At 42.1% G+C, this 21,665-nt stretch overlaps 2 protein-coding genes and 1 long non-coding RNA gene across 3 annotated transcripts; 2 read left to right on the forward strand and 1 right to left on the reverse strand.

Moving 5' to 3' along the window:
• The first annotated feature begins 230 nt into the window (after nt 1-230).
• On the forward strand, nt 231-11,770 carry scyl1 (SCY1-like, kinase-like 1). Its single transcript, XM_029441272.1, is given in 20 exon segments — nt 231-453; nt 1,798-1,938; nt 3,426-3,548; nt 3,650-3,876; nt 4,084-4,105; nt 4,107-4,175; nt 4,593-4,748; nt 4,883-5,041; nt 5,205-5,312; nt 5,499-5,612; nt 5,702-5,857; nt 6,567-6,599; nt 6,601-6,756; nt 7,021-7,096; nt 7,281-7,499; nt 7,593-7,744; nt 7,856-7,945; nt 8,297-8,620; nt 9,146-9,224; nt 9,894-11,770. Coding segments are annotated over 20 exon segments (2,637 nt in total). The 5' UTR covers nt 231-345; the 3' UTR covers nt 10,019-11,770.
• A 459-nt stretch (nt 11,771-12,229) lies between these two features.
• Nucleotides 12,230-20,527, reverse strand: LOC115014436 (HRAS-like suppressor 3). Its single transcript, XM_029441273.1, has 5 exons — nt 20,409-20,527; nt 19,227-19,289; nt 18,853-18,961; nt 17,248-17,516; nt 12,230-12,989 (listed from the first exon to the last, which is right to left on the reverse strand). The coding sequence occupies exons 2-5, from the start codon at nt 19,239-19,241 to the stop codon at nt 12,870-12,872; spliced, it is 513 nt and encodes a 170-aa protein (XP_029297133.1). The 5' UTR covers nt 19,242-19,289; nt 20,409-20,527; the 3' UTR covers nt 12,230-12,869.
• LOC115014437 (uncharacterized) lies at nt 13,360-17,659 on the forward strand. The gene is made up of 2 exons (XR_003832906.1): nt 13,360-13,399; nt 17,221-17,659. It is a non-coding gene; the product is annotated as an uncharacterized LOC115014437 (long non-coding RNA).
• Nucleotides 20,528-21,665: the final 1,138 nt, after the last annotated feature.

Raw genomic sequence — 21,665 nt, forward strand, 5'->3', positions numbered from 1 at the left:
TTCCATAGTGTGGAAATGTTTGTGTTCATTGCTACAAGGAAAAATTATTTATTATTTATTTATTTAAATTAAACATTTGAATTAGCATTGTAAATTTATTTAGACATTGAGATTAATGTATCTTGGTTATTTTAAGTGACATGTATATCTTACTTACTGTGCTATTGGTGATGAATTGGGATTGGAAATGAAATATGTTGACCGTTAACCTGTTGCGGAACCCATTTGCAGACACAAAGTTTACCCGGAGACATTTTACAACCGTGCCATTTGTGAGCTAGCCTCTTCTAGTTAGCGGTCTGTTTGTTTGCGAGTGTGTTTGATGAGGTGTAGAGGAAAGAGGAGATGTGGTCATTTTTTGCCAGGGATCCTGTCAAAGACTTTGCTTATGAAATTCTGCCAGAAACCCAGGAGAAGTCTGGAATATGGACTCTACATCGGGGGAAGCGAAAGGTAAAAGATGCAAACCGCCAACAGCGAAGCTAACAGTTAGCTTCGCTATGGAGGCCTGTCACTAGCTGGGGTCTGTTCGCTAATTGATTTAGCCTTTAGACACGTTGTCCGGTGTTATATTGGCGTGCTTACGTGTCAGGTCTATCCGTCTCTTTCTCGTCTTTCTACCTGATTGAATGTCAGTGTTTAATACATTTTTCTGATTGCTTTATGTATCGTTGCTTTACGCTAACGAAGTGAGCGCAGGCTTTGTTTACTCCGAGAGACAAGACACGTATTTCTCGCCACGTCACACCGTTTTAGCCGAGTTAATAACTGTTCCTGGAGCTGTTTTCAAGCTAATGTTTTATCATAATTATAAAGGCTCCGTCCCTCATCAGTCATCACTGACAGCACCTCACATAAACAACTATCGCGATTATCATCGCTGAGCAGCTCAATCTGGGCTGTCAGTGTCATCATCGGTACTGCAGGGCCAGATAGAGACACTCAAGCACCTGCTTCCTAAATATTAAGTCACAAATGTACTAATAAACATATATACAATTATTTCTACACCAAAAATAAAATTACTCGACGCGGATTTATTGTCGAGTGCCATTTTTCTATTATTCATTGGAAAACAACATGGCTTCTCCCATTTGTTATCCCCAATAAATGCATTACAACACTGCATTATATTTATCCCACCCCCAAATTCGTCTAAAGATTTGTAGTTTTCGATTAAAAAAAAAAGTGAATTTTGGACAAATAAAGAAGAAACAACTAAATATCTATTTTATGAATATCAGGTCTCATTAGGATTCTGGGGGAAAAAGTAGATTATTATTTTGACATTATAACCAATAATTCGGTTAAGCTGGAAGCCAAGGATGTAATATACTGTGAAAATAAAAAAACAGAAAGTTAAACATTTATTAATTTATCTTGGGAAATGACTCCTGCCAAGTTCTGAAGCCCGGCACATCATTTAAACCTTTCAGGATGGATTTGAATTGCGTACTTTTAATGATAAGTCATTATTTTATATTATTATCTTTTTTCACTATATTAAGTTTCACCTTGTGCTCTGCTACCATGTTGACTTTATCTTCCTGTTAAAGATTTGAGTCATGTTATAATTATTTAGTTATGGTTTCTAAATGTTTTCTGTTTTGTCCATATGTCACATGCTGTAATTGTGGATTTCTACACAAAAAAGCACCAGCTTCCTGTTTTCTGACGTGATGAGATATTTTTCACTTCTGTTCTGATAACAAAGCATAAACGTTTAATATGGTAATGTTTTAACAATGTCAAGTCAATTATGTGAGTCAGACATTTCAACCCAACCTGTGTCCACAGACCAATGGAGAGCCAGTCTCGGTGTTTCTGTACGAGCTAGCACAGGGAACAGAGCAGCAAACCCAGCTAGCCAAGGCTGCCTTCAAGCGTATGAAGACCCTGCGTCACCCAAACATCCTGGCTTATGTAGATGGATTGGAGGTATGTGTTTGTGTGTATTTTGCTCCTGTCCTCTTTAGCTCGACACACACGGGGGAAAATGTCACTCAGTAGTGATTAGGTCTTCCAAGTATTTGTTTTGTGGTGCTATAAAGTTCCAATGCTGAATACCCAAAGGTAAAAAGGTGTCAGATCTTTAGGACAAAGTTGCCTGATTTCAATTTCACCAATTAATTCTAGCCAATGCCACCAGGCTGAGATGTTTGTTTGACTTTAGCCTGAAGATCTGTGTGTGTGCTACCTTTTTACCTTTGGTTTTTCAACGCTAAAAATGTAGTTCAGCTTGCTTAGTGACATGTTGCAAAATTGCGTTTGACCTTTTTTTGTGATGTTATTAGTGTCTTATCTCCACCATCTTGCTTTTCTCTGCATGTTTACGTTCAGATAGAGGTGAGTGTGAATATGTCACTGTAGGCCTTTTAATATTTGTACAATAGTTGTAGTTTACTACATAATATAAGCTGATTCTTACACTGTTTTATCAGTTTTCTGTGTTCAAAAATATCATAAAATACTTATTCTGTACTATTATTACGATTATAATTATAGTACAATGAAATTGGTGCATCTTTCGCATGTCTTGCCAAAAGAATGAATTAAAAATGAAATGTATCAAGGGTTTGTTGTTTGCATATTCATAATTCTGAAGATGCTTACCACTCAACTTACTGCCTGAAATTGTGAAGCTCCTTGGAAGTTGCCAAACTCCTTAGCTTAGTATAATTTCATAATAAATCAATTTCACCATAACTTCCTATCAATGCTACTATTGTGTGTCACTCACTACTAATTCAGTATTAACATTTACTGACTTTTCAATAGAAACCTGTTGAACAATAATGTTTATTATGGAACATTGTTGTATAACATGTGGATAATTAACACCAGAGTACTAGTTCCAATATATAGTATACCAGTACCATCTAGAACAGTCCAATACAACTGTTTTGCCATTAAGCTTACTTTAATAATTCCTATAATATTCAGGGTTTTTTGTCGGGGTTTTTTACACTCTCGGAGAAGTGTTAATTGAGTTCTATGTTTAATATCGAGGTCATAGTTAGTGTTTTACTGGAGTGCATTATATTGAAAGGTGTTTCTTACATTCTGCCAGACAAATAGGGAGGAGAGAAAAAAAGAAACGCCTCCCAACATAATGTAGTCCAGTACAACACCCCTGCAAACTACAACCTCAATAATAAACGTATAATGAAATGTACGCATTACTGACGAGGTCAACAAAAAAGTGAACAATATAAACTTTTTTTTAGGTAGAACTTATGGCAGAGCTGTTGCATTGGATCGCATTAAATAGTAGAGGTGTGCCTAATAAAGTGGCCACTGAAGGTATATTAGGTATATATATTTAAATTATTTAATTCAGCCATCCAGTTGAGTATTTTTGAAGCTGGGGCAATTATACATACACATAAAGTAATAGTTGATTTTTACTTGCGGTTGTTTCACAGACCGAGAAGAGCCTGTACCTGGTTACTGAGCAGGTGACACCCCTGGCAGTCCACCTGAAGGCTCAGGCAGAGAAGGGTGGATCTGGGGAACTGGAGGTCTCCTGGGGTCTGCACCAGATAGTGGTAAGGACAGGAGAGAGAGAGAGCGCGCCATCTGATACTTTCAGGGGAGCCATTTCTCTGTAAGCCCTGACTCCACTTCTGCCGTGTGCCCCCTCCCACAGAAAGCTCTGAGTTTCCTGGTCAACGACTGCCACCTACTCCATAACAACTTGGGAGTATCGGCTGTTTTTGTGGATCGAGCTGGGGAGTGGAAGCTTGGGGCCCTCGACCATGTGGCCCCTGAGCAGGGGGACCCAAGTGGGGTCTCACTTCCAACCCCCAAAGCTGTTTACCCAGACATGGAGAAATATGACCCACCAGAGATGCCCAATAGCAGTGGAGAGAAATGGTAAGAGGAGTGAGCCAGTATAATAATGATATGTTGTACAGGAATTAAAGGGGAGCAGCAGTAAGAATATTTGGAGAAAGTGTAGAGATGACTGAAATAAGTCAATATGCCTCAGTAAAGTGGTTGTGAAATATTAAACCTGGCCCTGGTTACTGCCTTGTTTTCTGTAGAAACTTCTGTATTGAACTGTGTGCGTGTTTGTTTCAGGGCAGGGGAGGTGTGGCGGCTAGGGCTGCCTGATCTGGGAGGTGTTCAACGGGCCACTACCTCGCACGTCCTCCCTTCGGTCACTGGGAAAGGTACAACACCTCAACACCTGCTTTGTGTAAATTATTGCACCATTGTCATTGATTCCATGGTGTATTTCCACTTTTAAATTCTACAGATGTTGTTGTAGGTATTAAATATGTGTTGTCAAATACTCTTCTGGTATTCAACATTTACTAAAAATTAGGATTACTGGAAATTAGCTGATTTAGAGGATGCTATTTTATTTTGAATGTTTTTCTCATGTAAAGAAGAAGCATCGTCAGATTGAATTTAAGGAGAGTTAACAAAGACGGTGACTGAGATGTGTTCTTGTTAAGGTAGCTTGAAGAAAGGAATCGAACCAGCAGTTGCTTCATGGTTTCAGTGACGGCTAACGGGAGTGTTTGTTTGTGACATGAAGAAGCGTTTATGTGTTTCTCTTATGCATGTCCTCTATGTGCCCTCAGATCCCCAAGGCCCTAGTTCCTCATTACTGTGAGCTGGTGGGGGCCAACCCCCGAGCTCGGCCCAACCCCGCCCGCTTTCTCCAGAACTGTAGAGCCTCTGGGGGATTCCTCAGCAACAGCTTTGTGGAGAGCAACCTTTTCCTGGAGGAGATACAGGTCTGTAGAGTTGCATAAAGACGTGTATAAAAGTGGTGATTGGATTCAAATCAAATGTCACAACATAACAACTAACGATAGAACGACGGATAACAATAATAATAATACAGCAATAAAAACAATTCTCTCTTCAGATCAAAGAACCGGCTGAGAAGCAGCAGTTCTTCCAGGATCTGAGTGACAATCTGGACTCCTTCCCTGAAGACTTCTGTAAACACAAGGTCCTGCCTCAGCTGCTCATCGCCTTCGAGTTTGGCAATGCAGGGGCCGTAGTCCTCACCCCGCTCTTCAAGGTGAATCTTTAAACTTTCACACCTTTTTAATTAACATCAGACCGTATACCCAAGCATCTCAAGTAAACATAATCTTCTTCCAAATGAAGTCAAAATAATGCATTGTTATACTCAGTAATAATATTTAATTCCCTGATCTCATCTCTATCCGTCTTTCTGCCAGGTGGGGAAGTTCCTGTCAGCAGAAGAGTACCAACAGAAGATCATCCCCGTTATTGTGAAGATGTTCTCCTCCACAGACAGAGCCATGAGGATACGACTGCTGCAGCAGGTATGTAAGGCCTCTTCCAACCAGCTGGACATGTTGCAATCATAGAGAAAGTAAAGATAAAATACAGTTAAAAGTAGGATCAAATATATATATAAGATATACCCCTGTTTGCCATTTTTATGCCTGTTAAAGATGAAAGATGTATTTGCTCTAACATCGTTTCTTCTCTCTGTCCGTGTGTCTCAGATGGAGCAGTTCATTCAGTATCTGAATGAGGCCGCAGTCAATTCCCAGATTTTCCCTCATGTTGTTCACGGCTTCACAGACACAAACCCTGCCATCAGAGAACAGACTGTTAAGGTAGATTGCATGCTTTAAACACACGTATTGTATATTACATATTGCTTGTGTAGCCATAACTCTTCTCTGTTTCTCCCTCCCGACCTCAGTCTATGTTGCTGATGGCTCCAAAGTTGAATGAGACTAACCTGAACCAGGATCTGATGCGTCACTTTGCCAGGCTGCAAGCCAGAGATGAACAAGGCCCAATCCGGTGCAACACCACCGTCTGCCTGGGCAAGATCGCCTCCTACCTCAACGCAGGGGTACAGTACACCCTCACTACTGTGCAACACTTAATTCATTTAAAGACGCAGGTCACCCCAAAATCCTTTCACCTGTAGTGCTATTTTACAAACTATATTGTTTTGGTGGAGTCCCCGAGTGTTGGAGATATCGGCCGTAGAGATGTCCGCCTTCTCTCCACTGTAATGGATCTCAATGGCACTCGCTTGTGATGCTCAAAGCGCCCAGAAAATAAATTAAAAAAACTCCTTGTTGTGAGCAGTTTCATGCAGGAACTGCTTTCTTTCTGCCAAACAGATGCTATTAATGCTTACAACTCACGCAGTCACAGGAACAAGCCTCTCGTCCAGGAGTAGATGCCCATTCTGCGTAGTGATACGGTTGGCGGGTGCAGTCCGGTAGAAAGAAAATAGTTCCTATATGAAATTGCTCACAAGAAGGTCTGTGGATTATCTTGAGTAATCGGGTTGAAAGAGACATTGCTGTTGAGTTTTTTAAAATGTATTTATTTTGGTGCTTCGACCACAAGTCGAGTGCCGTCTAGATCCATTAGATTGGAGAGAAACACTCGGCAACTCGCAACAAAAACAATATATAGATAAAAAAATGGCACTACAGGTAAGGTATTTCAGCACTTACCCCTTTTTAATGAAAAAAAAAAACAATTAAATACAAAGTTCTGAAAAAAAATCTGTTCAAATGTAAGAATTTGGTTATCCCTTTCTTCAGACTCGACAGCGTGTTCTGATTTCTGCCTTCTCTACGAGCCACAAAAGACCCCTTCCCAGCTTCGCGCTCCGCCGGTGTACTGGGCTTCGCCGCCACACACAACTTCTACAGCATAACAGAGATCGCCGCCCGCATCCTCCCCACCCTCTGTGCCATCACTGTGGACCCCGATAAGAGCGTCAGGGACCAGGTACACATGACTGATGGAGATTTGTGAAGATAAGAAAACTGTTTGCAATATAGCTACTCAATACTGAATGTATTTATATTGTTATTTATCATCAGCACATTGGCTCTTTTAGTTGTTGTGATCCTTATTGGATGGTAAAGATTGTAACAAATGGCTGGATTCAAGCTAATGGTTAATTGCAGGTTCTCATTTTATTGTCATCATTAGAATATGCTGATGTATTTCTGCTAAAGATGTTCTTTCCTGCCTGTCTCTCGACGTCAGGCATTTAAAGCCATCAAGAGTTTTCTTATCAAGCTGGAGACCGTATCAGAAGACCCGACCAAGCTGGCTGATATCGGTATGTAACGCACTGCACTGAGCTGCAGAGTTGGCTCTCTAGTTTTATGTCTCATTTAGCAAGGAACCCGTTGATTACATGAAACTACGACAGGCTCAAATATCGGGAGCAGAATAAAGAGACTCATTTCTCTCAGTTACGTTTCTGAAATTGTAAAACTAAAACTCTCCTGTCTGTCCTGCAGAGAAGGATGTAGCATCGTGTGCGCAGCCTGCAGGTGCTTCTTCCAGCTGGGCCGGCTGGGCTGTGACCGGCATGTCCTCCATAACTTCTAAGCTGATTCGCAACGCTCCGGGGACAGAGGGGGGTTCTGCTGCTGCTGCTGCTGATGAAAGCGCAGCCGCTGAAGGCAGCGAGCCCGCAAATGCCACCAGCCCCACCTATGCCCCTGATGGATTACCTGGTAGGGATATCATAGTTTGTGCCACAACACACTTTAGTTCCCCTTTTTAAGAAATCCTCCATCTGAAACCATATCTCTCTTTTTCTTCTTTAGCAGGCTCTGAAGATAAAGCTCCACAAGCCTCTGTGACTCACCATGCTGCCTCTAGTCGTGCTAACCAATCACAGACTCGTGAAGTGACAGGCAACAATGAGGAACCAATAGGAGACCGCTGGGATGACGAGGAGGACTGGGGACGTTTGGAAGTAAGATTTCACAATTTGTGACAAATTAATATTGAGCGTTTGTGAGATTATGTTTTATATTATCTGTAGTTGTAATTTTAGATCTTATATATGGATTGTTGTCTTATATAGGATCCAGAGAAGGCTCACACTGAGCCTGATGAGTGGAACACTGACTGGTCAGGGGTGGCTTCATCCAAAAAGAAGGCCAGTGACAAAGGAGTATGAGCCCTTTAGATCCATTATACAATACTTCCTTTAGTGCTAATAACACACTGGTATTAGTATGTAATATAGTATATTGTATAGGCTTGATACTGTGCTGGAATATGAGGACATTTTTACCAAGACAATTTTAAAATTATCTGGATATGTTTCGGTGCTGAGACCTTTTTAATCATGAAAAATTATATATCGTTCCAAACGTTATTAAACTAAATACGTGTGCAGTAATGTTTTGGTTTCACCGTCCTGGTTTGTGATCTGACGCACTTGCCTGTAGGATTTATTTTTTGGGGTTCAAGCTGTTTTTCCATCGTCTCCATTTCAATCGTGAATCTGTCCAATGTCTAGGTGGGCCGGTCGTCGTCCTCCATGGCAGTGAAAAAGCAGAGCGCTGACTGGAGCAGCTCAGGGTGGGAAGCCGACGACAGCTGGTCCAACGATAAGGAAGGGCAGGGTCAGAGCTCTGCGGGCGAGGAAGGCTGGGGCAATGACTGGGGGGAGGAGGACACGGACACGACCTTGACTAATACGACGCTCCCCCAGCCCGAAGGAGTGCGGTTAGCCAGCGATTACAACTGGGACAGTAGCAGCTCAGCCGCCATCGGGGTCAATCAGAATGATTTGTTCGCCAGCGTGTCTCAGAGAAACACGGCCGGCACTGCTGCCACCCCGGTGAGTCAAAAAACCCAGAAGAGAGAAGAGATTAAAAAATGATTGAAAATAATCCAAATGTCAGAAATTGTGAATCCTGAAAGAAGTCTGCATCCTTATTAATACATTTTACAGGTTTAAAGCGTTACAATTCTGCATAGTACGCTATTCACGTTGTGTTGAAAAAAGGTGTGACAAGATGTAAATTAGGGCTACCCTCTCTTAGTCGATTAGTCCACTAATTGGTTGTTTTGGGCTTTAGTCGACTAAGAATCTCACAAGCACATCTCCGGTAAACCCAAGATTTAATGTGGTGCTTTTGCATAATTCTTTGTGGAGAAAAGGTTTTACAGATCTGGCGATATGAACTTCACACTAGTGTTTGAGAGTGCTATTGATCTTCCTGTCTAACTCGTTGAGAAGGAGATCTGCAAGTCAAGAATATGTGAAGATGGAATGACAAGATATGCAGTACAAACATTCCAGTTCAGTGATGTGTGTGTGTGTGTGTGTGTGTGTGGTTGTGTTGTGTCCTCTCGTTGTCAGACTGGAGAAGGCTGGGCTGCGGAGGCAACAGGAGAGTGGGGAGCTGAGGAGAGCTGGGAGTCAGTGGATGGGAATCAGGGTAAGTCTCTCAGCCGGCCTCCCTTATCATAAATATGAACCTTTTATCAGTCACATCACTGAACAGTTTTTACTTCTCTGTCCCAAAGCTTCACTTGAACATCTTCAATTTTAGTGTTAATTTTCTTACTGTATATTTTTATAGTCCTAGTTCTGTGTCAAATGTCCAAAGTTTTAGTTGACTGAAAGTCTGGGCATTTTAGTTTTATCTTGGTGAAAGAAAACCGTGACTAATGTAGGATACTTTTAGTCAATGAACACTGTTGACATTTTAGTCTTTAGTTTTTTTTGTAATTGGATTATATTGAACATCTCAGTCAATCTAGTCGAGCCAAACTTACACCTCATGTCCTTCTCCCAAACCCTGTTGTTGTCATTGTTGACTATAACTTCAGTAAGTTACTCAGAGTCCTCCTGACTTTGCTCATGTTGTGCTGCCGCTGTCGTCCCGATATGACGCACGCAGCACGGGACACAAAACTGCAGCATTGAAGAAAAAACAACTGTTTTATCTACTTTTCTGTCAATGAAAATAAAGAGAGATTATGATAAAGTAAAAAAAAAAGTTGTTGATCATATTTCTCGTTAACAATGATTCACACTAATGCTCAAGTATTCTTGATAGATGACAGTTAACTATTGCACTGTATGCCTGTGCGTTGAACTGCAGGTCTCAGCAAGGCAGAGGTGTCCAAGAAGAAACGGGAGGAGAGGAGGAAAGAACTGGAGGTGAAACGGGCGGAGCGCAAAGCTGCTAAAGGTCCTCTCAAATTGGGCGCACGCAAGCTGGACTGACGGGGATGCAAAGAAAGATTTGAGGGTGGGGAGGAACATGGACCCACAGTGACTGAACGCTTGACATTCCACAAACAAAGGACCAGAAAGAAGTGTAAGCCATCAGAGGAAAAGGTTACTGTTGGTCAGATGACGACTCTCAGCTCTTGGATTCTCTGTCTTTCTTCAATAAGGAACTGACGGATGGGTGAAGAAGCAACAATCCAGCGCTTTATAAATGCATTAATGTGGACGGCCGAGCGGAAATATACACAAACAGTAAAGTGGAACAGCGGCACAGAGCGGCACTCCTTGTAGCCCGAGTTATTCACATAAATGTCCCCCTCCTTTTCTTTTCTTTTTTCTTTTTTTAAAAATACATAACTCATAATATTGCAGTTGTAAGTAAATGTATATAAATGGTGCAACTTGTCTTCAAATGACATGAAGAAAAGACACTTTTTTTTTTATTATTGAGAAATATATATAACAAAATTTCTGAATCAAACATGTATTATTAGACTCGATGTTTTACACACACACACACACACACACACACACACACAGAGGGTGTATATGAATGTTTTAGTTCAGCTGTCACTAACTTACAGATTCAAGACTTAAAATCAATCCATGCATGCACTCTTGTATTTGTGTCGCCTAACAAAAGGTTTCATGGCACAGAATTACAAATATGTTGAGTTTACTTTGCACATTCTCAACACTGTACTTTACTGAACTGGCCTGACAGCTGACACGTTTGACTGGTTTCAGATCTGTAAATGTGTCACGCACTGCAGACAAAGTGAAATTGATGCTGGTGAACTGATTTCAAAGGAAAATCAATGTGTGTTTACATGCCTTCTCCTATGAGTCCTTGTAGTGCTGTGGTGGAGGTTTTATGAAATCAAATGAGTTTTTATTATGAAATCTTTGGAAGGTACCTGTATAATCCTGATTTTTAAGATCTCACTAAAATCTTGTGGGATCATCTGAGGACGTGAGAGTTACCCATCAGTCATTGTTTACCGTATCGGGTGTGGTTAGGGTAAAGGAGTTCCCTTTTACTCTTTTATTTGTGCCTTTTTATTTAATAAAACAGATCTGCTCTTTAGGATTGATTTAAACCTGAAATGTCTTCCTATCGGCAGATTCTGTGTTTTCATCAAACCTTTCCCCCCATATCTCCTGTCTGTGTTGGATATGGTATTGTTAGGTTCGATGTTACTTACCATACAAGATGCTGTATAGACGCAATCAACAGCCACCACCGTTGGAGCCAATGTCCTGGTAAGAAAGATGTGTTGAGTTCAGGTGGACTGAAAAAGACGATGCAACATTTACTGAGAATCCTAATCATGTAGCATGTGAGCTGTTCTAAATATACGTATAAATGTATGTTTCTTCTTTAAATTAAAAGGCTGATCCAAGAATTTAGCGAGTTGTCAGGAGGACAGGGGTGGTTAGCATCTTAGAGATTTCTGCCTCCACCACATACAACAGGGGGAAGTGTCCGCATGTGGATTATTCGTTCAGTAAGAAAATGACACTGCGACTTATAGAAATACTTTAGCTGATTATCCATTCACCTTTATTGTTTTGGGCAGGGTTTTTTGTGAGGTGCAGACACCGTTATCTTAAAGCCTAGACTAATAAAACCAAAACTAGCTAGATCGATATAACTAGAGGTCAGTAAGGGCAAAAAAAACAATAAAAGATAACATGGCCATGCGTAACTGCTTATTTAACAATAAAATGTTTTCTTTGTGAGTACCTGTTGCCATATTGTTATTTTCTTTAACGATTAGAGAGGCATCTTCTAGTATAAGGAAATGCAACTATGTGCACAATAATGTCACCACTGCAAACAAGGAGACTTTGCATTTAAGCTGTAACACTTAAAAATTCCTGTCATGACACGCTTCTTGAAAGGACAGGATAAAATACTTTTCAGTCCGGAGGGAACAGAGTTTGGAGCTCATGGACTAGAAAAAGCCAATAAAGTCTGTAAAATCTGCAGAGATGGCCTGGGATGGGACAGACACAAATCGACAAGAGCTCAGAGGATTCAGGAGCAAAGTTGGTGGTTTGTCTCGAAAACACTAATATTAATAATAATACAGTATGCTGCTTCTAATTAAATGCTTAGATTCAAATGAGCAAAAGTCACGGAGGGAAATAAGTGAACACAGATTAAATTAATTCAAAACAGACAGACCCCGGGACTACGACTGAGGTTGGTGACACCATCCAGAAATCACCCAAAGTATTCTTTATTTAAAACAGTTACAAACAATTAAATGTCAGAGGAAGACAAAGTGATTTTCTAGTCAATTTGAAATCATTAGACATGAAATCTGCACGTTGAATTAGTTCATCAAGGCCGTTGTGCATTCGACATTACATTGTTCTTCTGTGAGGTGACCTTTGAATTTAATTGATATAAATAGATTATGTAAAATATTCTTCTTGTCTTAGTTTGACTCAAGTAGCTAATATAATTTCTTCAAAAACAACTACATGCTATTTTATTTATATCAATAGAAAAAACCTACCTACTTTAACCATATTCCTTCTTGGCAGCTTAATTATTGTAAATAGTTTGTGTTGTGTGTGCTAGAAATGTTTAAAAAGTCAGGGAAGTACAGGGCCTAGATCCCAAACCAACAAGCTTTACATTGTTATTCAAACCAAAGAAGGCGTGCCGGACTTATGGAGGTAAAGTTGAGTATAAATCAAGCAAATGTTTGGATAAAAATCACAAGATGTACATTAGTCAGAGTTTTCTGTGTGTGATCGTGAGAAGAACAGTTTGGCATGGCTGGTGATCTTTTCCTCGAGTCCCTGAACAGGCGACCTGGGACGTGTATTACTATGTGTTCTTGTTTTCTTTTTTGCCGCCTCCAAACAGAGCTCCTGCCAGAGCCACGATACCCAGACCCACCGCTGCAGCCACACCTGCGTACATGACGGTTTCTCCTGCCTTACGCACCTGCAAAGGGAAACAGAAACATTTTAGTTAGTGAGCCGAGTCTTCACATTCACAACTTCTTTCATTTTGATGCAGTGTTTACTGATGCTGCAAATATGGGTGCTGATTTTTTTTTTATGTTATCATTATAAATCATTAATATTATTAATAATAAACTATGGGCTTTTTTTTATTTTGTTATGTATTCTATGAAGTGATCTTGAAAGTGGTTTAAGTGTACATGTTAAATGTGTTAAATTAAACATTGACCTCAAAGGTTGGCCATTAGATTTGAGATATTAGACCGTGGTGTGCCCGACACAGATAAGACCCACAGTGAGGTTACACCCGAGGCTAAATGTTCTGCGGTAGCTGAAAAATGCTTATTTCAGTGTAATCGAGACCGTTGTTGAGTCTGTCTGTCAGGAAAAGTAGGTTCACCTGTGTTTATTAAAGCCTAAAAAATTATTAAAGAGACCGACCGCGCACTTTTTGTTCAATTTAAAACAAATCTCCAGCACTGATGTAGAAAAGAAAAGAACAGGGTAGAACATTTTAAAGCTGCTGCAGTGTTTATTTATGTACATGCTGCAAATACTGATTTTCTTTACTTTTAATCCATCCATCCATTCATCCTTCGTCTACCGCTTATCCGGGATCGGGTCGCGGGGGCAGCAGCTCCAGTAAGGAACCCCAATCTTCCCTTCTCCGGGCCACATCCTCCAGCTCCGACTGGGGGATCCTGAGGCGTTCCCAGGCCAGTGAGGAGATATAATCTCTCCACCGAGTCCTGGGTCTTCCCCGGGGTCTCCTCCCAGCTGGACGTGTCTGGAACACCTCCCTAGGGAGGCGCCCAGGTGGCATCCTTACTAGATGCCCGAACCACCTCAACTGGCTCCTTTCAACGTAAAGGAGCAGCGGCTCTACTCCGAGTCTCTCACGGATGGCTGAGCTTCTCACCCTGTCTCTAAGGGAGACGCCAGCCACCCGTCTGAGAAAACCCATTTCGGCCGCTTGTACCCGTGATCTTGTTCTTTCGGTCATGACCCAGCCTTCATGACCATAGGTGAGGGTAGGTAGGAATGAAGATCGACCGGTAGGTTGAGACCTTTGCCTTCTGGCTCAGCTCTCTTTTCGTCACAACGGTGCGGTAAAGTGACTGTAATACCGCCCCCGCTGCTCCGATTCTCCGGCCAATCTATCGCTCCATTGTCCCCTCACTCGCGAACAAGACCCCGAGGTACTTGAACTCCTTCACTTGGGGTAATGGCTCATTCCCTACCCTGAGTAGGCAATCCACCGGTTTCCTGCTGAGAGCCATGGCCTCAGATTTGGAGGTGCTGATCCTCATCCCAACCGCTGCACACTCGGCTGCGAACCGATCCAGTGACTGTTGAAGGTCACAGACCGATGATGCCATAAGGACCACATCATCTGCAAAGAGCAGCGATGAGATCCTCAGGTCACCGAACTGCAACCCCTCTCCTCCACGACTACGCCTCGATATCCTATCCTAGCCAACATTCACGGGAAACGAGTCCGACTTACTGCCGAGTATCCGGACACAACTCTCGCTTTGGGCGTACAGGGATTGGATGGCCCTCAAAAGTGACCCCCTCACCCCATACTCCCGCAGCACCTCCCACAGTATCACCCGGGGGACCCGGTCATACGCCTTCTCCAGATCCACAAAACACATGTAGAACGGATGGGCGTACTCCCAGGCCCCCTCCAGGATCCTTGCAAGAGTAAAGAGTTGGTCTGTTGTTCCACGACCAGGACGGAATCCGCATTGTTCCTCTTCAATCAGAGGTTCGACTACCGGCCGAACCCTCCTTTCCAGTACCTTGGAGTAGACTTTACCAGGGAGGCTGAGAAGTGTGATACCCCTGTAGTTGGCACACACTCTCTGGTCCCCCTTTTTAAATAGGGGAACCACCACCTCGGTCTGCCAACCCCTAGGCACTGTCCCAGACTTCCACGCAATGTTGACGAGGCGTGTCAACCAAGACAGCCCCTCAACACCCAAAGCCTTCAGCATTTCTGGACGGATCTCATCAACCCCTGCGGCTTTGCCACTGTGGAGTTGTTTGACTACCTCAGTGACTTCCATCAGGGAAATTGACGATGATCCCCCATCAGCTTCCAGCTCTGACTCAACCATAGAGGGCGTGTTAGTCGGATTTAGGAGTTCCTCAAAGTGCTCCTTCCAGCAGCCGATAACCTTCTCAGTTGAAGTCAGCAGGGTCCCACCCTTGCTGTACACAGCTTGGATGGTTCCTCGCTTCCCCCTCCTGAGGTGCCGGATGGTTTTCCAGAAGCACCTTGGTGCCGACCGAAAGTCGTTCTCCATAGCTTCTCCGAACTTCTCCCACACCCGCTGCTTTGCCTCTGACACGGCAGAAGCTGCCGCCCTTCTAGTCCTTCGATACCCTGCAACTGTTTCCAGAGTCCTCCCGGATAACATAACCCGGAAGGACTCCTTCTTCAGTTGGACGGCTTCCCTGACCACCGGGGTCCACCACGGTGTTCGAGGGTTACCGCCCCTTGAGGCACCTAAGACCTTGAGACCACAGCTCATCACCGCAGCTTCAGCAATAGAGGTTTTGAACATCGCCCACTCAGGTTCAATGCCCCCAACCTCCACAGGGATGGCTGAAAAGCTCCGCCGGAGGTGTGAGTTAAAGATCCCCAGGACAGGGGCTTCCTCCAGACGTTCCCAGTTCACCCGCACTACCCGTTTGGGTTTACCAGGTCTATCCAGAGTCTTTCCCCACCCCTCGATCCAACTCACCACCAGATGGTGATCAGTCGACAGCTCCGCTCCGCCCCTCTCTTCACCCGAGTGTCCAAAACATGCGGCCTCAGATCAGATGATACGATTACGAAATCGATCATTGACCTTTGGCCTAGGGTGCTCTGGTACCACGTGCACTTATGAGCATCCTTATGTTCGAACATGGTGTTTGTTATGGCCATTCCATGACTAGCACAGAAGTCCAACAACAAACGACCGTTCGGGTTTAGATCAGGGAGGCCCTTCCTCCCAATCACGCCTCTCCAGGTGTCTCCATCGTTTCCCACGTGTGCGTTGAAGTCTCCCAGCAAGACTACGGAGTCCCCTACTGGAGCCCCCTGCAAGGCTCCATTCAGGGTCTCCAAGAAGGCCGAATACTCAGAACTGCGGTTTGGGGCATAGGCACAAACAACAGTCAGAGTTTTCCCCCCCATAACCCGAAGGCGTAGGGAGGCGACCCTCTCGTCCACCGGGATAAACTCCAACGTAGCAGTGCTCAGCCGGGGGCTAGTGAGTATCCCCACCCTGGCCCGACGCCTCACACCTTGGGCAACTCCGGAGAAGAATAGAGTCCAACCCCTATCCAGGAGTACGGTTCCAGAGCCAAGACTGTGCGTGGAGGTAAGCCCCACCAGATCCAACTGGTAGCGATCCACCTCCCGCACTAGTTCCGGCTCCTTCCCCCACAGAGAGGTGACGTTCCACGTCCCCAGAGCCTGCCTCTGCTGCCCGGGTCTGGTCCGTCGAGGTCCCTGACCATCACTGCCACCCGTGTGACAGCGCACCCGACCCCAGCGGTTTTTCCCATGAGTGGTGAGCCCACAGGATGGATGGATGGGAGGCACCACGTAGCTTCTTCGGGCAGCGCCCGACCGGGCTCCGTGGCAAACCCGGCCACCAGGCGCTCGCTGTCGGGCCCTCCCTCTGGGCCTGGCTCCAGACGGGGGTCCCGGGCTTCCTCCGGGCAGGGTCTCTCCTTTCCTTTCCCTTTCTTTCATGAAGTCGTTTTTGAATTCTAATTCATTTTTGTTTTAATTATCACCTTATTTTTTACTATCATTATCAAGTGCGTTTTATTTTCCATAAATGTGGCCTCTATCCCTGTTTTCTTGTTCATTCGGTCTATTGTGCTTCATTCAAATGATCCACAACTCTGGGGAATACATGTAGTACCATGTACTACAATATGATGTTAATATGCTGTCGAAGAGGTTTGGTAGGTTTTCATGGCTGTATTAATTTTTCTTTTTCATCATCATGACTGACATGATAACTGTTACCTTGTCTGCTTCCTGTATCAAATTATAAATTGCTTTATCATATGATTACATTTTGTGAAATGTCTTCATAACCCATCTGGTTTGTTTTTCAATCTCACCAGCACAATCATTTGAACTCCTTCAATATATACTGTATATATTTTTTGTGTTTTCTAACATCTGATTTACACTCCAGCCCAGAAAAAAAAGAGTCTCAACTGACCTGCCTGGACTCGGCTTTTCCGTAGCGCAGCTCGTTTGCAAAGTGCTCACAGTTCCCCCTGAAGACACAGTACGGCAGCTCGCCGCCAACCATCGCACAGGCATCCCTCACAATGACGCCAGCCTGGCGGGGCTTGTACTCATCGTCCAGGCTGTTGTTGATTTTCCACTGGTTGGTTCCCACCACATCCCACAGCTCTTCTTTCTTCACCATGGCCTTCTCAGAAAAAACAGACATCATACTGTTGGCGCCGGCACCCGGGACCTCAGCTATCAAGTAAAAGGAGAAGAAAGAAAGAAAGGAGAGAAAAACATTACTTATTTATTATTACATTACAAAATATTTTCTGTTTTTTGAGCAGTTTATGAATTATGAACAAATAATCTAATCCGATTACTGCAACTCATTGTTATCAGGTTGTCCCAAAAAGTTGCTTAAGACTCTTCAGTTGATCCAAAATGCAGCGGCACGTGTATTGACAAGAACTAGGAGACGGGATCATATTACTCCTGTATTAGCTGCTCTGCACTGGCTCCCGGTAAAATACAGAATAGAATTCAAAATCCTTCTCCTGACTTACAAAGCAATTAATGGTCAGGCTCCAGCATATCTTAAAGATCTCATAGTAATTTATAAACCAACTAGAGCATTGCGCTCCCAGACTGCAGGGTTACTTGTAGTTCCTAGAGTCTCTAAGAGTACAATGGGAGCCAGAGCCTTCAGCTATCAAGCTCCTCTCCAGTGGAACCAGCTTCCAGTTTGTGTTCGGGAGGCAGACACACTCTCCACATTTAAGAGCAGGCTAAAGACTTTCCTTTTTGATAAAGCTTATAGTTAGGGCTGGCTCAGGTTTGCCTTGGATCAGCCCCTAGTTATGCTGCTATAGGCTTAGACTGCCGGGGGACACCTCCCTGCTCTCCTTCTTCTCTTCCTCTCTCCTCCCCTCCCTCTCTTCTTCTCCCTCTCTATCTGTATGCATTGATGTAAATGTATGTTACTAACACAACATCCGGGGCATCATCCCCGGAGTGTCTGTCTCTCATGTGGCAGGTTGCCACTGATAAAGTTTACGTTAGGATCAGGAATCGTGGCTGCGCCTGCTGACCTGGTCCTGCTGGACACCGGGAAGCCTTTTTGACATTTTCCTGGATTCATACAAACTTTCTTTTTTTCAACACAACATCATTTCTGTCAAATGTTGTATTTGTGCTATGTTGTTTATCCTGTACACACAGTCATGTATTGCACGTCTGTCCATCCTGGGAGAGGGATCCCTCCTCAGTCTCTCCCTGAGGTTTCTTCATTTTTCCCCCTTTAATTATGGGGTTTCTTTTAGGAAGTTTTTCATTGTGCGATGCGAGGGTCTAAGGACAGAGGGTGTCGTAACCTGTACAGTCTGTAAAGCACACTGAGACACATGTGTAATATTGGGCTATATAAATAAATGTGATTTGATTTGATATTCAGCTCTGAAAAACTTCATGTGATAGTTTTAATGTTTTTTTTCCAGACGTGCGTGTGCGTGTGCGTGCGTGTGCGTGCGTGTGCGTGCGTGTGCGTGTGCGTGCGTGTGCGTGTGCATGTGTGTGTGTGTGCGTGTCTCACAGGGTGGTGCCAAGTGAACAATGAAGCCATCGCCTACATACACAGCCCAGTGCTGATAGGAGCCTCGGAAGATTTCAATCAAGTCCCCGAGCTCTGGTTTCTCATCAAACTTGGAACGGAAAAGACAGAAAGATGTTTGACTTTGCAACAGACTTTGTTTGGCAACAACTGCAGTACATTTTGACATGGCAGGAGTGTCTGGCTTAAACTAAAACAAGACAAGACAAGACTTGTATTGGGCTATATAAATACAAACACCTTGGACACACGCTATATAAGATTCATAATGACACATCTTTGATATAATGGAACACAAAACCAGCAAAAAACACTGCGGACTCATTTTCTATTTTCAGATTATGTGATTTCCTTACCAGTGTCGGCGCCATGTCAGTGTTTGTTTTGCCTGGTTTGACTTTTCAGTTAACTTTCAGCACCTGAAGGAACAAATCCTTTTAGAAACCAAATAGCAGCACACAACACGAGATAGAGAAAAAGTAAAAGATACAGAAAACTTTCCCTTTCCCTTTAGTGATTAGTTATCTGTGTGTTTGTGATTGTTTGCTCTTGATTTTTTTTTGTTACCTCCAAACGTATACAAGTCTATATACAGCATGTTAATAATACATTCACATTTTTGCTTGCCTGTGGAACGCATGTAATGCTGTATTTATTATCATCACAGGTACTGTATGATGTACTGTATGATCACTAATAATAATCAGGCATACTGACTTTAGATTACCCAAATGATGTATCAGAACATGTCTGTACATTTATTACAATTATATAACCTCAGTTGCCAGTTTATTAGGTACACCTGACCAAGATAAAACTAAAGCAACACCAACAAATCCTACCTTCATGAAAGTTATAATAATAAAGATGAAACATTTTTAAATATTAATAATAATAAAGAAATTATTCAACTTTATGATCATTTTGTAATTCAGAGGCTGTAGTTTGTGGTGCTGTTGAACTGTACTGCATTATACTACACTCAAATAAATATAATTTTATTACAACGCCTTTTCATTCAACAGCACCCCAAACAACAGCCTCCAAAACAATCATAAAGTTTAATTATTACCTGTGTAAAATTATATTATTATAATATTCACAAAGGTAGGATTTATTGCCGAATTATTGTATTATACTGCAATAGTTTTAACTAGGTGTACAACATAAAACCTAAGTTTAAATATACCATTTATTGTCAAAATGTCAATGTCCAACAACTAATTGGGAATTAGTATTTTTTCATCTTTTTTGTTCAGATATTTTTTAACCAGCACTTTTAGATGCGTAGCCAATAAATAGCTTTACATCATTTAAATGTCCCTATAATGTAGACAGTGGGTCATCCAATTCAGTGTTAGCAAACAATATAAGCTACGACGCAGAAAGGTAACGAGCTAGTGTTTACGTCACCCGAATGGCTGAACAGCCGCTGGATGTAGCTAACATTACATCAGCTATAAAACACGGCAGTGCCACGAACACGGAGCCTCGGCTGCCATGACAGGTCAGTTTATGTAAACTGTCAGTCCTCTTACCTTTAACTATAATGTCCAAATTTCGGTTCTCACATCAGAGGCGACGTCAAAGACACCGAAACCCAGCTGTCAACGATCAGCTGATTGTTGCTATGAGCTCGTGACCTTCAGAATAAAAGTAATTCCAACGTCAACATTTACGCTGTTGGCCTCAGATTTAAACAACGCTCTTAGTAAAAACAAAAACAAATCATAAGAATAATAATTAGAATAATAACAATACTACAAATTGTATGTAATTTACACGCAATTTGCAATTTAAAATAATAATAGTGAATAACTTTATTTGTAGAGCACCTTTCATACAAAAGAACAGCAAGTGCTTTACAATAAGTGAAAAATAAGATGGAAAATAAAATATATAGTAAAAATATGTATAGCATAAAATGGAAAATAAAACCCACTGCATAACAATAATAATCAGTTCCCATATTTGCCACATGGATATCAGTAAACACTACAGGAGCATCGAAAGTACTCCATTCTCTTCTACTCTGTTCTTTTATTTTTTACATCCTTTTAAAAAGAAAACCTGCACACCTAGGTATCTGAAGCTATACATAAACACAACAGAACCTATTAGGTAAACCTATTTTAAATTAATGTAATCTAAATACAAAAGTCCTTCAATAAATCCTACCTCCATGGAGGTTATAGTGCTCAGTTTTTCGTTTAAACTGTTTTAGAGAGGTGTAGATTGTATAGCATTACACTGACAGGTCTTTCTATTGTTGTTTCCACTACATTTAGACCACTGAGGGTAAGCTAAACAATAAAAACTCTGTATAATGCAATACAATTCAACAGCACCTCAAGCTACATCCTCCAAAATGATCATATAGTTGAATCAACATCTCTTTAAAACAGCTTCTTACAGAAACATTTTTAAATTAAAGTGATAATGAAATAAAAACTGTAAATATTAAAGCAAGGAAAACACATGTTATGTCACAAGTTATGAGAAGGAATATAAAATTAAAACACACAAATAAATGGAATAAAAGGAAGTACAGTCTCAAAGCCTTATTAAAATGTGCTGTCAGAATAAGTACACATATTTATTTATTGTCAAATCAAAAATACCATTTTATTTTTTAAATCAAATTTATCAATGCATTACTTAAAGGAAAAAATATATAATATACAGCATTCATAACTTTTACTTTATATTGTGAACATTTACACATCATTTAATTATGTTGCACATACCATCTACATTTGAAACACTTTACAGCTCATTTTAAAATATATTTTTTA

Source organism: Cottoperca gobio, chromosome 10, assembly GCF_900634415.1.
Source record: "Cottoperca gobio chromosome 10, fCotGob3.1, whole genome shotgun sequence".
NCBI classification, from domain to species: domain Eukaryota; kingdom Metazoa; phylum Chordata; class Actinopteri; order Perciformes; family Bovichtidae; genus Cottoperca; species Cottoperca gobio.